Source organism: Mauremys reevesii, linkage group 8 (assembly GCF_016161935.1).
Source record: "Mauremys reevesii isolate NIE-2019 linkage group 8, ASM1616193v1, whole genome shotgun sequence".
Lineage (NCBI taxonomy): Eukaryota > Metazoa > Chordata > Testudines > Geoemydidae > Mauremys > Mauremys reevesii.
This window is the reverse complement of record NC_052630.1, coordinates 101,465,484-101,484,139: the sequence shown is the minus strand read 5'-3', so window position 1 is coordinate 101,484,139 and position 18,656 is coordinate 101,465,484. Positions and strand designations below refer to the sequence as shown.

The 18,656-nt window shown below is 48.3% G+C and overlaps 1 protein-coding gene across 2 annotated transcripts in view; it reads right to left on the bottom strand.

The window, feature by feature from the left end:
- Positions 1 to 269: 269 nt before the first annotated feature.
- LOC120371080 (BEN domain-containing protein 5) overlaps positions 270 to 18,656 on the bottom strand; it is a 1,353,498-nt gene continuing 1,335,111 nt past the window's right edge. For both annotated transcript variants that reach the window (XM_039486580.1, XM_039486581.1), the window contains one exon: positions 270 to 2,633. In XM_039486580.1, the coding sequence (XP_039342514.1) occupies positions 2,513 to 2,633 (121 nt within the window). In that variant the 3' untranslated portion in view covers positions 270 to 2,512. The remainder of the gene's footprint in view (positions 2,634 to 18,656) is intronic.

Genomic DNA, 18,656 nt, shown 5'->3' with positions numbered 1-18,656 from the left:
ACATCCTCTGGCAAAGAGCGCATTGTGTAAAGAGATAAATATCCATGTAAATTAATACAGAAGCCAAATGATAGGAACCTTTGAGAACTGGTAGCAGGACAGAGACCATGTCTCCCTTAGCCACCCCCGAGGATTGTGAGCACAGCTGCAGGGATGAAGAGAAGGAAAATGCAAAGACATGCTCAGTTGTTGCATCTATCACTTTATTCATTCTTTCCAGAGTAGATTCTCCAACGAATATCTTGAAATCCTAGATACATGGAGCCATTCAGAAAGAAACACCAAGGAATTCTGCAAGTGTTTTGTTTCAATCAACATGCAAAGGGAACATTTTTTTCCCCTCCAAGTAAACCAACTTTGAAAGTATTCCACTAAAACCTTATAAAATCCAACTATAGTAATAAATTAACACTAGATTAATTCAAAGGACAAGTTATCCCCGCTCTGCGTGCCTTCTAATCCATATCTCCAAGAGGTCATTTTAATTATCATGCTGTCACCCACTATTCATTACTCTGCTTATAGAGCCAGGACAGCAGCACTGTGCCTTTTAGGTGCATTGGTATTCATCATATTAAGGCATTTTACCCTCCTTAAAAATGCACACAGTTTAACCCTGTAACCTTGAAATGCTGACAATATTGAGTTTGTTTTTATCATTTTCCTTCCCGTGGGTCATCTTATTTCTTGTTCTCAACTTGTTTCCTATTCTCCTGTCTCTCCCCTTCCCAGAGATTAAAAAAAAATCAGGTTGATGGATTGTATTTGACAACATCTGTGCATTTACAGTTTTGTCGCTTTCTTGGGACTTGCTTCTTTTTCAGATCCAAACAGGGCCATATTCTGCCCTCATTTATACCCACCATGAGGCTGTGTGTGTGTGGGGGTGGGAGGATACAACTGATGCACAGGCTGTAGGTTTGGCTGTATATTCAAACATCACCAGATAGCTGTGGGTGAGACCTGTACCCGAGCTGCAGAACTCGAAGCCGTATCTTCTGCCCTGGGCTTCCTTGTCAGTGCAAGGCAAGTGGAAAGCTGCCCTAATGGGCCAGCCAAGCATCCTCCTATGAGAGGGGAAGCCTCATACCCCATAGAGCCATGTACACTCACCAGACAGGGGCACGCTGGGGACAGGATGAGGATATTCACAGGGGGGTGGAGTGCCCAGCGCTTTGCCAGCTGCCCAGCTAGTGCAGCAGTCCATGTGAGACAACTGCAGCCAGTGTAACAAACTAAAGCTGCTTTCAATTTTGCCTAGGGCCTTTTCAGCACCATGGCCAGCGCAGGATCAGGGATCAACAGCTGAGAATCTGGCCCTAAGATCCAGAGCTAAACTTCGGGAATGGAGAGGTCGAGCCCCATCACTAACATCTGGTTTCCTAACCCCATAGAACCTGCAGAAGGTGATCACAGAAGGGAACAGTGAGCAGGTTTTTACCTAGAGTTTCCACTCGCTTTCCCTGAAAAGCAGAGGGACACGTCAGGTCGGTCACATGAGGCCTGGGGAGGAGGCTGCCTGCTGGAGATGGCTTTTAGCACAAGTTTCAATGCGTGTAGATACTACGGGCCAGAGTAGCTTGTGGAGGTGGGGGGAAGAAGAGTCAAGGGGTCCCCTGTGCTTTGCCCCTCACCCCCATCATGAAGCAACCAAGAGGGGGAGGCCAATCAATGCTGCCAACAGTTTGTATTGCTCTGGGGGCAGGTCTGGGCGTATTCCCGTACATACCCAGCAGCTGCTTGGGGAACACAGACGATGCCTCTTATACGGGGCTAGCCTGGGCTGCCGGTGAGCGTAATGCCGGGAACTGGCTTCTGCAGGCACAATAATGACACCCAAGGGTCCTACCTGGGCACCACACATCCTCCCCCATCCCAACTCAGCTCATGCTCTGTGAGCGAGAACCATCACACACATCGGTGTGCCTGCGTCTCTCTCAATTAACAGCGCTACAGGAGTCTCTCATGACAAGATCTGATGGAAGAGCAAAAATGTGTGCCAGGAAATGAAGGATGCCACAAAGCGGGGTACACAGGAGCATGCCTGCCTACCCCCCATGGGCTATTTCTATACACGACAGCCCACGGTAACTGCAATAGCACACGAGACTTGCACAAAGCCTTCTGAATTTTACACTAACGGGGTAGAAATTGCCCTGGGTGATGGGGGGCTTTGAATTGTTTGCTCAGTGAATCAATGACTCCTTTAAAGATAGAGGGGGAGAGGTTTGGGGGTCCCTCCTCCCTGCTTTGTAACTAACGGCTGTTCAGCTACAGTTAATGATTTTTGTGAATCAATCTGTTCATGTTTTTCAGAGCTGCGCCAAAAGGCCTGGAACTGATTGACCATTGGTAAAAAGAAAACAAGAGTAACATTTCTAGCTGATTTCGCCACCACCCCACCCCACCCCTGACTATTTGTTATTTTACTTATCTGGGGGGAAAAGACCAATTTCAACCCCCCAAGGGGCTGATCAGACTCCACTTCCGCAGTGCCTGCTTCCCAATGTCCTTATGACGAGTGAGAGTGCTCCGTAGGATTCGTCTGGCTTCTCTTCTCTAGCTTGCGGCCTGCGTGGCTATTCCCTGGGCCCCGCCGGGTGGCACATTTGAAGGGGGGCATTTTTTCTTTCCTGAAGAAGGAAAAGAGAGGGAAGAAAACCATTGTGAAGTAACACAGTGTAGGCGTGCACGACTCACCCCTGCGGTGCCTCCTGCTGGTCATCTCAGGGAATTAGCTCGCCAGCCTCCAGAGCGCCCTCTGCAGGCCGGTGTCCTGCTTGCCGCTGGCCCTGTGCCCCTCTCAGACCCCAGTGCCCTTTTATCTGGGGTGCTGCCCCCTGGCAATACCCCCACACTCTGCCTCGGGGTCTCCCCTCTCTGGGGAACCTCCAACCCTCTAATCCCCACCTTGTATCAGTCTGGGCTACTGCCAGTCATCACCAAGCCCCCACTCCCTGGGGCAGACTGCAGTGTAAAAGCCACTCATCATAGGCAAGGTTGGGTCTGGAGCTGCTGCCTTTCTCTGCAACCCAGTGCCTCTATGGGCCTTGGACAGCCCTGCCTCACTCTAGGCACTCTGAGCTTCCCAGCAGCCAGGCCCCTCTCCCTCTGAAGGCAGAGAGAGTCTGTTTGGGCTCCTGGCTCAAAGCCTTTTTATAGGGGCCGGCTGTGGTCTGTTTGGGGCATGGCTCCCAGGTGTGCCTACTTCCCTAAGCAGCCTGGGAGCAGCTTTCCCCAGCCACAACCCTCTGCTGCGCTGTTCTAAGCCCCTCAGGGCAGGAGCGGGTGACCACCCCGCTATACCCCGTCTTGCAGCAATGCATAAACCACACATTTGAGATGTTCTTAGGAAAACCCTTGTGCAGAATCTCAGAGCAATGAGTGTGTTTGCAAGTGAGACTTCAACTGGAGGTCTAATTTATTACAGACCAGTGCAGGATTATTCCCTCCATGAGTCTCCAGTGTTTTCTCCAGTCGAACTTTGTATGTTCCTGGTGATGAGGGTTCTACCTCCTCCGTTTGGAGACCGGTTCTACCTTTTCCCTCATTCCACTGTCTAGTAATCTCACAGCCATTTTTCCTGGTGTTCAACTAAAACTTCTCTTTGCTTTATTCCACGCAATTTCTCCTAGTTATACCCACTGGCACCACTGTGAGTATTTCTCCAACGTGTATGTAACCCACCGGTGAAGGTGTGTTACAGGTCCTGCCTCTGTGCCAATCCACAGAGGATATGAGTTGTTATAGCAGCTGGTTCCAGAGCCTCATTCTTCAGCTCAAGTCATAGCTGCTCATGCTTTTAGCTCTGGAGGTCCCCGTTTCAGTCCCCGAGATGGTGGCCATCACACCACTTCCCTTTCCCCCACTACTGGCAGACGCACACGTGTCTACACAGCGCCACAGTCCAGACTAGGGGTGTGTGAATTGCAGGGAAGTCTAGCCGTCCTGTGTAGACCCTGCTGGTGCGAACAGAAAGGTGCCAAGTTTTCGTGGATGTAGTCACATTCAGCCAGGACTATGTTGACATGAAGCTTTTCATTCATGACAGCTGGGTCTACACAGGGCAGTTGGAGCGCAGCACGTTAGAGCACTTTACAATTCACACCGCCGTCATCTGGACTGTGGCACCGTGTAGACGAGCCCTGAGTCAAACTATTTACATTGAATACTGTTCAAATGTTGTCCGAAGTCAGCCCCTCCAGCCTCAGTGACATCTGATGCTCTTCTCCGAATTCCTTCCAACCTCTCTAACCTTGGGCTTGCTAATGCAAAGTTCACCTGTGGGCGTAAAACAGCCAGAATTTCCTTGGGCTTCTTTGCGAATATTGCGATAGGAATTGAGAGTGCCTCAGCTCTTGGGCTGAATCCTGTCACCACGATGGGTCCTCCTATCTCTTTCCACCGGCTGCTCAACACTGGGCAAACTCTGCTGCCAGTGAAGTCTGAGGGAGTCGCACCACCGACTTCTATGGGAGCAGAGACAGACCAGCCCCTGTGACTTCCCACCCTACACATCCAGGCCCTACTTAGATTATTAAGACTCAAAGCCTTGGAAATGTCTCATTTTCTTTTCATTGCTTTTGCTACTTGTTTACTTTTCTGCACTTCACCCTCAGCGTCTTCAATGAAACAGACCTCGATAGTGTCACTTTTGTTTCTAGTCTGTTTCACTTCCTGCGTCTCACGCCCAAGCAGAGTGCTGTCCTGGTTGTGCCCAGCACCGCAGGGAAGTGTTTGCTACTCTTATTTTTAAATAAGCCTCTCTCTGTTTCATTCTTTAAAACGCCTGAAACATTTAACTCCGGTTAGGTTGTAATGCCCCTCTCTTTTTAAACAAAATCTAGTGCTGGGCCTAACTAAATTAACATCCTCCAGCCCGGATTCTGATGCCACTCATGCAGCTCCTGGTAGGCCTGCAGTGAAGAACTGGACCTGTTCCATGATTTAGGCTGAGTTCTGCCGCTCCAGATGCTGCGTCCGGGAAGAAGCTGCAGAGCCCAAGCAGGGGTGCCCTAGGCATCTTCCTGGTGAAAGGCAGAAATGTCTCTCGGGAGCTGGAGGAGCGCAGTGCAAAGAGGCTTTTGTACTTGTCCCTCCTTGCCCACACACGCCCTCTCTGGGGTGATTAGTGCTGACAACAGTAGCACTAGCCAGCACCCCAGCCACCGAGCTCTGCAAGCTTGCGAGTGAATTATGGCTGCCCTCTGTGCAAGGTGCATTCAGCGGGGGAGAAAGGCCTCCCTGTACGTGCTCCCCATACGGCACACCTGCACTGGGGCAGCCATAACTTACTCCTCTGCTGGGTTCACAAATAATATCCTCCTATTTCATCTCTTCCTTATCTTGGCGTGGCACGTAATTATCTCTCTCTAGCCAGCCTGGCCATTGGGCAGCTATAAAACCAGAGACGACTTTTGATTTTCTTCTCCATTATAAGCCGAGCGATCAGTTTCCAGCCGGACTAGAGAAAACAAAACATGCCATCAACCTGCTTCACAATGACTGATAGGCTTGGATCAGCCCTCCGTGCTTCCCTCAGTGACTCAGCCGCTTTATTCTACACAGCCTGTATTTCTTGATTCTCTCCCCAATGAAGGAGTCCTTTTAGCTGTCGTGCTGCCAGTGCTGTTTGTTCATCCGCTTCTGCTCTGAGGAGATACAAATTGAGGTGGCCCCAGACTCCTGGTCTAATATTTAAGTGATCAGCAACATCCTGCCTATCTTCTGAGCGTCGCCTCGAGGAGTATTATGACTTATATGGACCACCGCAGCCCAACCAAGATCACGTTCCTGTTGCGCAAGGTTCTGTACAAACAAGTAATGAGAGACAGTACCTGCCCCAAGGAGGTTTACAACTGAAATAAACAAAGGGGTGGGAAAAGTGCAGTGATTTGTCCAAGGCCACACAGCAGCTCTGGAGCAGAGCTAGGAAGAGCAGTGAGGTCTCCTGATTCCTAATCCTAGGCACTGAACCAAGTTGCCGCTACTCCTTGATGTCACATTGATAATATGGAGGGATCTACTTTCACCCGGGAGCCGTAATTGCTGTTGGATATTGGTTAGCTCCTTCATTTTTATTAGTAGAAAGATTTGTCAAAAGAGATGTGAAAATAATGGACATTTACACGGTACTTCCTTTTGCTAAATCGCCATCCTAAGGCACAATGATGTTTTGAGAAAAGGGGACTGTTTATATTTAAATAAAACAATTGGTTTGGTATGGAAATGGGGGACTCATGAAACCTAACGTGCCTGGAGACTGAATGGAGAATGGGCCTTTTATGTTTTATTTGATTAAATCTGAATGTTTCTGGGCTCAGTGATGGAAACCGAAACCCAACAGCAGCTGCAGTAAATGCTTAAGAACAAACATGAAACTGATCAGAAACAAAGGGCCTGATTCTTCACAGCATCGCTCCCTCTTTACTCCGGTACAAACCCTTTGATTTCTATGCAGTTACTCTGGCGTCAAACTACATAAGCACAGTCCAGAACGATCCCCAGAAAGTGAAACTGACCAGTTTCATTACTCCTGGTCCACTGAGTGAAGTGAGGAAGTACAACAATATGATCAGGGGCAAGCAGATAAAACAGATCTTTAAAACTCACTCATTTTTAATAATCTAGGGTGTTATTTGTAACACAGATAAGGGAAACACGGTGCTTAACCTTTCAGCCGCAGCAGATCTTGCGGTGTGATTTTTAGATGTAATCTAAGAACTTAGTGAACTATAGCATCTGCTGATTCATGAATACCACGAGCACCGTTCACTTCAGGTCTATACGACAAGGTGATTTTGGAAATACAATAAACTGACAGCAGCCAGTGATCTAAGTATGAATTTTAGAGGGGAGAGGGTGGTTTGAGCATTAGCCTGCTAAACCCAGGGTTGTGAGTTCAATCCTTGAGGGGAACTACTTAGGGATCTGAGGCAAAATGAGTATTTGGTCCTGCTAGTGAAGGCAGGGGCCTGGACCCAATAACCTTTCAGGGTCCCTTCCAGTTCTATGAGATAGGTATAGCTCATGATCAGTAACAGCAAATGTAACTCTCCCAGGCACTTGGCATGCCAGTTACAAGGCCATATTTAGATCAAAACTTGCAGTCAACTTACTATGTACCCAAAACATACCTCTCCAGCAATCTAAACACAGTCACCTTTATGGCTGAAATTTGCCACACTTGATTGCACCCTAAAAAAAAATACATTTCTGAGATAAGGAAGTGTGGAAAACAAACTTTTCCTAGGGTATAAAAAATTGAGCCACTCTAATTTCAACAGGAAAAATAGTTCAAGTCTGCAACTTGGCATTGGCATAGTCCACACTGATGCATTGGCATAGTCCTGGTGCCTTCTTTCCCCCCCCTTGTTTGCAAAATGGGGTTACTACTTCAACTTACATCAGCCATCTAAGCCAGACAACAGAGCGCCAAGATCACATCTGCCCTAAGCCCAGTGTACAAATAACAAATACAAAACCTGTCTGAGTCATTCTAACTCTTTAGGAATTTGTAATTCTTAGGCTATGCAAATGGTCCAGTAAACTCAAGAACGTGGTGTATATAAAAGAACAGACTTTAGAAAAAGACAGTACATAATGGAGGGCAGGTTATTGCCTCAGGATTCACAGTGCAAGCAAGACACCATCTTTGGTCTTGGGCACGTTTATAATCTGTGTGTATAGAGTCATATAATTCTAGGCCAGAAGAAACCAACAGATCATCTCGTCCGATCTGTATATCACGGGCCTATTATGTGCCACAGACAAAGAATAGAAGGGACTGAGGTGCACCAATGCACAAGTTTAGGGTGACCCTATTTCCCTATGCTGAATATGGGACACCTGGTAAAATTATTCGTATTTAAGTGAGTACAACAGCAATCAATCCGAACTCTGCAGTACAAAGGTTCAAATTAACATCAAGTTGACTGAGCCCATTAAAAAGAAATAGTGTGTAGTTGGATTCTTTTTATTTACTTCTTACCTTCAAGGCTTTAGGGTTCACATGGGGAGAGGTGACACACACATACTCCTATACACCTCTCTCACATGGGTGAGGGGGTGTGACCAACAGACCATCCCCTCCCTGCCCTGCGCTCTCTGCCCTCCATGCCTGGCTGGGCCCCTGGGACGGACCCACCTCTCCTGGTACCTGGTGCAGTGTCTTCCTGAGGCAACATGTGCGGGGGCACGCAGGGTCACATGCACCGCCCCCCCTCAGATTTCTGCCAGGGTTCACACCAGAATGTGGCCAGCAGCAGCCTTTTGGCACTGTGTGGGAGGGGAGGGAAGGGAGCTGCTTTCAGCCGCAGAGAAGGGCGGGGGGGAAGAGATGACCTGGCCTGTATCTTCGCAGAGCTCATCTCTTCTCTCCCGCCATCCCCCTGCTCCCCTGTGGCTGGAAGCAGCTTGTTCCTTCCTGCCCGCACAGCATGGAAAGGCAGCTAACACCTCCCTTCCTGATCCCTGCAGGTGACTGGCTAAAGCCCTGAAGCATGAAATTTTAGGAACATAAGACAAACTGGATGGGACCCCCTACCCATCACAAGCACCCCCATCATACAATCCCACTCCTAAATTTGTCCATCTCTCTCTCAAACCTAATTAAGTTATTTGCCCTCACAACTCCAATTTGGAGGATGTTCCAGAACCTCATCCCTCAGATGGTTATGAAACTTCTTCTGATATCCAGCCTGAATTTGCTCATGGCCAGTTTACACCCACTTTTTCTTGTGCCAACACTTTCCTTCAGCTTAAATTGTTCTTCACCCTCCCTGGTGTTTACCATCCTGATGTATTTATAGGGAGCAATCAGATCCCCTCTCAGCTTTCATCTCACTGGGCTAAACAAGCCAAGCTCTTCAATTTCCTCTGATAAGATAGGGCCTCCATTCCCCTGATCATCTTAGTAGCTCTTCTCTGCACCTGTGCCAGCTTGAATTAATCTTTCTTGAACATGGGTGCACAGCATTCCAAATGAGGTCTTACCAGTGCCTTGTACAATGGCATTAACACTGCCCTGTCTCTCCTGGAAATTCCTCGCCTGGTACATCCTAGGATCTCAGGGTTTTTTTGAAGCTGCATCACATTAGTGGCTCATAGTCACCTTGTGATCGACCCACACACCCAGGTCTCTCTTTTCATCTCTTGCTTTCAACTGATGAGCTCCCAGCTTATAACAGAAGTTCTACTTATTAGACGCTAAGTGTATCACCTTACACTTTGTACTATTGAATTTTACCCCACTTCCATTACTCCAATCTTCAAGGTCATCCAGATCTTCCTATAAAATATTCCAATCTTCCTTTGTATTGACGACGAATACCACACACCTACTTTTTTTATCCTAGGTTCGTCCACAGACTAAGCACTCAGCTGATAAGGGGTAGATTTTAACTAGTGACTCTACAGCCTGCAAATGAAAGGGGAATGAATTTAATTGGATCTTATGGCAAGAAATAGAGGGTTATACATGTCCACATGCCAGGGATCAAAATAGGCTCATTGGAATTGAAAATGGTGACAAAACAATGGACTCTTCCCGCACTGCTGTAGCTGATGAACTAATTTTTACAATGTTTCCTAGGTGTACAAGACGTGCATTTTCCAAACAAACAATTAACAACTGCTTATTTCAAATGCTTCAGTCTCAGAGAGGCACAAGGAACTGGCACCATGTCTGACACCACACAAGGATTTTCTGTATTTTCTGGGAACGCCTGACAGGTTTGAAAGATAAAAACAGAAATCAAATGGCACAGCAAATAATACAAGTGGAGGCGCTGGCAGTTAGGTAATGTACATGTTCCAAACCTAGGCCAATTATAAACAATGAAAACAAATTTACCACGTTATAGGAATGGGCCGAAATCCTTAGACATTAGCTGACAAAGTATTGATTTTCTGGTGGATACAACTGCATATTTTAAGGACAAAAAGCACAAATTCAACCCCCCACCCCGAGTGCACACATGAGCGTTTACCATTTGCACCAGCTCATGCCATCATGGATGAGGGGCTGTGTGTCCCAGGAGGACTTGACATACTCACTGGGACAGAGCAATAGAAACACAATCTGCTGCACTTGGGGAAGGCTCCTGGTTACTGCTGTGAGAAGCACCATCTTTCACCTTATACCGTGTGAAAAAGTGATTATTTGGGTCACTGGCTGTTAGAAAACCCACAGAGGGTTGGGAGAAATCATTTCAGGTTGATCCAAAATGATTATTTAAAAAAAAAAAATCTTGCCAAGCAAAAAGTTGAAACCGATGTTTCGGATCCACTGAACCATTTTGTTTGGATTTAAAGCTTTTTCTTTCAACACCGTTTACATAAAACTGAAGGCAATTTCAAAACAAGACGTCATCTTGAATCCTAACATTTCGTTTTGAAAAGGGTGAAACCAAAGGTTACGATTTTAATCTCATTTATTTTAACTGAAACTCTTTGGCGAAATTGACATGATTTTTGCGAAATACATCGGTCTACCCAAATCCGCATTTTTCACTCCAAAAAGTTTCGGTTGCAAACTTTTGCCCAGCTCTACTTGCCAGTGCTTCTCTCTCGGTCACAGGCACAACCACGGCTACGTGGGTGGTGTCCCTCTGTCTCCCCCCATCCCATAGTGGCAAAATATCATAGGTCAGGGCATATATATTATAGAACAAAAGTCTGGACTAGCCTGTCATGTTGGCAACATTCCCATGTCCACAGCTACAATCCAGTGCAAGTGACCCAGACTTTGGGACACCTGCATAGGAGCATAGGAACTCCTTCTGGGACTGAGGATTTGGTGGGGTGGGGTGAAGGGGAGGCAGGATCCCACTTGCTGGGCAGTAGCTGAGCCAGCAGGGAGGAAGGGATAGTAACTTTACCAATGGATGGTCCAGGGCAGCAGGAAATTACTCCCCTCTTTGTTTCCTGGAGATAGTATGTTCCTCTGGCCTGTTCCTGATGTGCAGTGGTTTTCACACCATCATTTGCTCAGGGGAGTGCCTCAAGGCATGCTCTAACCTTCCGCATTTTCTGCGGTTTGGGAGTATGTTTAGTGCGCTTGAACTCCAGGGCTGCATTGTTCCATCCGGGATTGTGATTTCTCAGCTCGACAGGGTAATTGTTGTACCGTGGTATTTTTGCGAACACTTCCGCTGGAGGCTAGCCAAGCAATGCAAATCTCCCAGAACGCCGTAAATGGATCCTTTTAATTGAACCCACGCAAATGTGTCACTGTTTAAAACCTGAAAGGTTTTCTTTAACGACAGCTACAAGTATCGGGATCTGCATAATACGTGCAGATGCATGTAGGAGTAAGCTGACAGATTATAATTATCAATAGAGAAGGGGGGAAAACAAAAATTAATTCGAGGCAAAACATATAATTTGCCTTTAAACTGTATGAGCGCTTCCATTTCTAATGCAATTTGCTGCCCTGGAAATCAGATTAAAGTTGTTTGAATTCTCAGCAATTTTTTTTAAAATACATTGACCTACTTGGGAAAGTAATGCAGATTTTTAGAAACTGATGTAGCCTGGTGCTGTCTGAACACAAAAGAGTAGGCAGCAGGTAAATGATACTGTCATGAGGCATAATTTCCGTGTTAGCTTGTGATGTATCCCAAGCCATCACCCATGGGTGGCTATAACCTGACATGCCCGGAGGAGTACCATATAGAATATTTGTAATTCATGCTGGTGACACCTGTTGGTAGGAAGTGGGAACTGCACCTACCACAGCATTGCCATGTCCTTGTAATAACATTCCCAAGAAGAAGTTTGCTATTCTCCTTTTCTGGGAGGGATCCTGATTTGTTAATGGGAAATGTTGAGGATGGGTTTGTTTTCTCTTATTCAGTTTGTTTCCTCCTTATATTATTTATGTGATTTCCCCCCCTGCTTATGTGTAGTAGAGAGAGAAGGAAAATACACCATTTATTTAGCAGTGTCTGTGCAGGAAGCACTGCCAATAGCACTTACTAACTGGGGGCTTTTCAGTGTCTCAGGAACTAACTAAGTCTACTTGCTATCTCTTGTGTAGAGAAGTGTGAGCTGTTGACATTACAAGCAGCCCTAGGAGGTTAAGAGCCCTGAGCCCTCTGTGGGCAAGAGAAGCAGCCTGACTTGCAAATGCCTCTAGGAGGGCTCCAAGGAAGTCTCTCATTAAAGTCACAAGTCAGTTTTATTTCCTATTAACAAGGCACCAAAGGAAGGAGTGGAAGCACTCCAGCCGCGCGCACACAGCTCTCAGCGGCTGTGGTGGTTTGTCAGTGCTGCTGAAATGTACATCTGGAATCGGAGTCACTTTTCCATCAGCAAATGTGGAAGACTGTACGTTTGACTTGACTATTTCTGGCCTATGGAGACGGTTAATTGAATCGAATTTACTGAAAGGTCCAGAAAGTCGTTTTTTTCAATTACTATAAGCATTTGGTGGGCAAACTATTGCCTTTTCTTGTGTCATGTCACTGCACCAGTACGGCAGCACGGCTAACAATGCACCAATCTCATCTCTTTCAGTAACCAAGGACTCATGGCTAAAACACAAAGGGACAGATTCTGATCTCACCCCAGTGTAAATCAGAAGCAACTCCACTGGAGGCAGTGGGATTTTTCAGATTTACCCCAGTAAAACTTATATTGAAGTTTGACCCATTGGGTGTGCCCAGTGGTGAGCTGGAGCTGGTTCACACCGGTTCGCAGGAACCGGTTATTAAATGTAGAAGTCCTTTTAGAACCGGTTGTTCCAGGACAACAAAAGCTCTGGCAGTCTGCCCTGGCCCCAGCTCACTTCCCCCTCCTCTCCTGAATGCTCTGCACCCTTCCCCTCCCCCTCCCCTGGTTCCCCTGAAACAAGCAGCGGGCAGGTAAGCTGGGTCGGGGGGGGGGGGGATGAGATGCGGCCAGCTTAGCGGTTCCCTCCAGCCTGGCACCCCCAGCCCAGTCCCGGCCCCAGCTAAGTGCCCCTGGCTCCGTCCCTGTGGCTACCTCCGGCCCGGCTCCTGGTCCCGGCCGAGCAGCCCCAGCCCGGTCCCAGCCGAGCACCCCTATCCCCGTCCTGTCCCGGCCCCAGCCGAGCGCCCCCAGCTTCGGCCCCGAGGCTCCGTCCCGGCCCCCACGGCGCCGGCGCTGGTCACGGCCCCGCGGCTTCAGCCCAGCCGGGCACCCGCAGCATGGGTGCTGGTCCCGGCCCCCCGGCTCCGGCCCGGTTCCCGCGGCACTGATGCTGGTGCTGGTCCCAGCTGAGCGGCTCCAGGCAGCGCGGTAAGGGGGAAGAGAGCAGGGAGGGGGTGTTGGAAGAGGGAAGGGGAGTTTGGGGTTGTGGAGGGGTGGATAGGGGTGGGGCAGTCAGAGGGCAGGGAACAGGGGGATTGAATGGTGGCAAGGGTCCTGGGGGGGCAGTCAGGAAGGAGCAGGGGTTGGATGGGGTGGCAGGGGACAGTCAGGGGCAGGGAATCCAGGGGCAGTCAGGGGACAGGGAGAAGGGGTGGTTGGATGGGGCAGGAGTCGCGGGGGGCAATCAGGAATGAGAGGAGGGGATGGAGGGGGTGACAGGGGGTAGTCAGGGGACAGGGAAGGGGGGTTGGATGGGGCAGGGGTCCCAGGGGGGGGGGGGCGGCCACGACCCCCTCGTGGGGTGAGGAGGAGGAGGGAACCTGTTAATATTTTGGCAGCTCATCACTGGGTGCGCCCATATGCATTTTCCTTCTACGGTGTATAGGGATTGACTCCCAACTCTCCAGTACAATTTATTACTAGCATTAGGATACCAGCTGCGTGATTTACCTCACTCTGCACTGCTCCTCTAGCTTCTGTCTGGTAGCACCAAAGCTGGTGGGTGAATATAGAATCACAGAATATCAGGGTTGGAAGGGACCTCAGGAGGTATCTAGTCCAACCCCCTGCTCAAAGCAGGACCAATCCCCAACTAAATCATCCCAGCCAGGGCTTTATCAAGCCTGACCTTAAAAACCTCTAAGGAAGGAGATTCCATCACCTCCCTACATTTATATTGGCTGCTGTAAGACCATGGAAGGAGCTGGATCTGGACGTTCCCTATCAGACAATCCCTGCTGGTCATTGGAAACACATTCAAGACCATTTTAGTATGTACATGTTCTCGTGCCTGAGGCGTGATTAGGGAGATGTTATGGTACGTGAGGTGTATTATCTGTATCTATTGTATTTGCAAAGCATTGGATGGAACCTCAGCACCTAACAGTTACAATTATTATTCTCTATTGGAGCTAGATTGTGGCTTTGCTACATGCCTATGTACGGGATGGCATGGAGAAATGCTGTCCCAGGAGCAGCACAGGGAAGAAATTGTGCCTTGGAGGCATAATTCCCTCCCTGCTTCCCCATTGGCCCAGGGAAGGGATACATTTGCTGCTCTCCTACATCCCCCGTAAATGACAACATCCACCCCATTCACCACGCCAACTCCACTGCACTCACTGGAGAGTTGGAGGAATAGAGTCAGGGCTCCACCTGTTCTTCAGCCCTCCCTGCCCACCTGCTCCATGTGGGCGCTGTCAGCGTGAAGTGCTCTCGTTATTCGTACTCCACTCCTGCACATCCAGAACCAAGGCCTGGGCAGCCCAGGCAGAGGTGTGAAGATGGCTCTTACTTCTCCTTACAAGCATGTAGGCCAAGGGACAACTGAACCATTAGGCACAGATTCCCAAAGGTATTTAGGAGCCTAACATCCACTGATTTCAGTGGACGTTAGGAGCCTTAATATCTTGGAGGAGCTGGGCCTTAGTGTTCCCCCTAAAAACAATCACAAAATGTTTTACTAAGAGGCTTCCCAGAGTTGGATGCAGCAGCAAATAAGCAGAGTGAAGAACAACATAGGAAGATGAAGAGGAGGAAAGAAAACAGCTGTTTAGTGATCTCTATGAAACAAGCTGGTGGTCTCCGTCCCAATTCCCATAGCATGTGTGAAAACTGGCCACAGTATTCTTGATGCAGTTCTTGAAGTGTACAGAGTAGGGATTTAGAAAGACCACTACAGAGGGAATTTCACTAGCCAAGACTGGAAGCCTCAAGGTATAAACAAGGACGTTAGTATAGGCTGGATCAAAGCAAGGAAGAATTCTGACACCGTTTGGGACAACGTGATAAACAAAGGAAGAAATAGAAGGAAAATACAAGAATGGGCTCAAGAACGTCTCCAAGGCTCATGCCCAATCCTACCCAGGAACATACCCTCACCCATATCCATAGACCCTATGAAATAAATGGCCTTTCCATCTTTTCCAGGAGGTTATTACATATGGACCAAGGAGCACAGGAGCCAGTTCCAGAGTCCTGGGGTCCTCATGGAGAATGCCTAGTCAGCAGCCCACTTACTACACACAAAAAATTACATTAAAAACATTGTCAAGGTTGCAAAGCCAAGCACCCAACCATTAGGAAATGCCAGAATTAAGATTGCCTGTGCAACCTTCCTTTTTCCCCCTTGTGCGTTTGCATTACGACACAAATCTTTAGTTGTGTTTATTTATTTGGCATACGCAATCCGGTCAAGCCATGCCCCAGCTGTCTTATCAATGATGTTCAAGGCACAAAGACACCCAGGAAGTTGAGCCATTTTGCAATCCTGCAAAACTGACATAGCGGACAGCCTCCAAAATTCCACTGCAGGACAAACTCCTTGTCCGGTACAAAACCGGTTCCGAAGGCTTCATGGCCTTCATGGTACATCAAACCTGGTTTGACATAGAGTGGGGTCTGAAACAAGATAATCGTGTGATCACATACGACTTTTTCCACAGGACTCTTGACTCATTCAGTGCACAGAATGAACAGTGTTCAGTTCGTTAGCAGCTATTCAATATTTTGCTTTCTCTGCATTGTTCAATGTATGGCTCCAGGCCTTATTTACTTCACCCTATTAAAGCCCAACTCTGAAGACAGAATTGTTAATTTCCTCATAGCCTTTTCTGTGGCACTCATCACTAGAGTATACAAAGGCTTCACAAACATGACTTCCCTACGAGGCGAGGGGTGATCCTATCCTTCATTTACAGAGGGAGAACTGAGGCACAAAGAACAAAAGTACCCATGAATTTTGGGCACCCGATTTGAAAAGCCTAGGACCTGATTTGCCAGAGTACATGTATTATACAGCACTTTAGATGTTAGAAGCACAGCTCCCATTGGCTTCAGTTGCAGTTGGGAGCGCTCAGCACTTCTGCAGATCAGACCCCATATATCAAGTTGGACATCCAGAAAATGAGGAACGCACAATTAATGACCACCTGTGAAATATGTGGTTTTAGTGACTCATCCAGGAACTCTATGGCAGGATAGAATCCAGTTCTCCAGGGCAGCATTCAACTGCCTTAACCAGGAGACCATTCCTCCTCTTACTGCCTTGCTTACTACTTACCTTCCAAGTTCTGCAACAAATGATGCAGGGGTCCTACAGACCACACAACCCTGATTCATCCCCAGAACAGGTCTATCCTGTGCACTGAATGAGGCCGGAGTCCCGTGGGAAAATATGATGTGATTATGCAATTAAAGACTGCATTATAATGCACACACATGAGGGCTGCCCAGGCAAGGTTAATTCTAGCATTTCCTAACTTTGAATGCTCAACTCTGCAATCATAACATTCTTTTAACATCGGGTTTTGGGTGTAATTTCCTAGGTTTTAAAAAAGCAATCTGAACCCCCACCCAGGAATCCCACCAGGTAGCATCACATTGACACCCACCAGGGTCACCAGCAGTGAGGACCTTCTACCCGACATGGAAAATTTCAGTCCAAATGATCGAAGCTTGGCAAAGTTATAAGCAACTGACCACAGGGACTTATAATGGGAAGTGTCAAGCAACTTTAACAATAGGTGGTACAAGCGGCCCCACCTATAATAAGGGGGATCTAGCTCCTGTACTTCCTTTGTGGGGAGGGATAGCTCAGTGGTTTGAGCATGGGCCTGCTAAATTCACAGTTGTGAGTTCAATCCTTAAAAGGGCCATTCAAGAATCTAGGGCAAAAATCTGTCTGGGGACTGGTCCTGCTTTGAGGAGGGGGCTAGACTAGATGACCTCCTGAGGTCCCTTCCAACCCTGATAGTCTATGATTCTAACACAACTGTGGCACAATTTGAGAGTTACTGAAGAGCAGAAAGGGGAAGAACGCAATAAGAAATGGAAGCCACATACCCTTCCCTTTATCAATAGGTCTCTCATAAAGCCATTAGAACTTTCTAAACTGTATTCTTCTGGTCTGTGTGCACTTAGCACACCCTTAGATAGCAGCCTATGGCTGCAGGGTGAGCTGTACCTTAGATTTAGTCCCTCTGAAATGTTCCAAGTTCTTCACGCTAAGGTGGTATGTTGTCTGCTCAAACAGCTCTAACAGACCAATGATTTCTAATTTTGAGGTCTCTGTTGCTTAATTAGTGATTTCCAAGACACATATATCCTCACTCCATAATGTGTCTAGCATTTCCAGCAATGCTTTTAATTCATTAGTGCACATATGAGGACATTACAACCTTTCCTCCCCCATTGGGTCATCTAAACACACACTTACATATTTCAAAAGGGAAGCTTAGCCTCTAGGAAAATAACCACTTCTCTCCTAGATGACGCAGGCCCTTGGCTGTTTTTAAGATGTAGAAGGGGATGCTGGTTTGGAAATCGGGGAAGTATTCCAGGAGCAGGGAACCAGGGCAAATCAGGACTTACTGCCTGAAACTAGTCCTAGTGAGAAATGATCCCTGAGCTCTGGGATGCACTTCCTTTGGGAGCTGAGTTAAAGGCTCAGACATGGGGAGGTGGAAGGCTAGCTGGCCAGATGCAGATTTCTATAGGGGTCAGGGAGGCAGAGGCGAGCAGCAGGCACGGAGCAAAGTGAGGGTGGAGTTGGGTTGGGACACCCTGTGGTGCAGGGGTGGCTCCAGGCCCCAGCACGCCAAGTGCGTGCTTGGGGTGGCAAGCCACGGGGGGCGCTCTGCCGGCGCCGTGAGGGCAGCTGGCAGGCTGCCTTCGGCGGCTTCCCTGCGGAGGGTCCGCTGGTCCCGGGGCTTCGGTGGACCTCCCGCAGGCGTGCCTGCAGAGGGTCCGCCGAAGCCGCGGGACCAGTGGACCCTCTGCAGGCAAACCGCCAAAGGCACCCTGCCTGCCATGCTTGGGGCGGCAAAATGCCTAGAGCTGCCCCTGCTTTGGTGGCAAAGGACACAGAAGAGCTGGAGGGAGTTGGTCTCCTGCGGGGAGGATGGGGACCATGACCCCTTTAAAGAGAAGTATGAGAAGTGGGAGGGGGCTGGAGTCCCCACTGAAGGGTGAGGAGAAGACGACAATTATCCTCATCCTGTAATTCACCACCGATGTGCAATAAGGAATGCAACAGGGATGGGGGAGAAAGAGTCGAGTCGGTGGGTCTGAGATTACTTTCAAGCTTCCAGGTGTTCACAACACAAAATGCCCCACCATAACTGACACACTTGTTGGCAGACTCAGCAGCGACTTCAAGGACTGACATCCCATCTTAACCTTAGCAGTGGCCCCTCCTGTACTGGATAGAGCTTCATTCATGGACGGGGCATGAGTCGGTATAAGGGAAATGTCGGCCTGCCTCATCTGCACAGTTTTTGTACCAGGATAACCAGAGCAGTTGTATCCCCTCCTGTGGATGC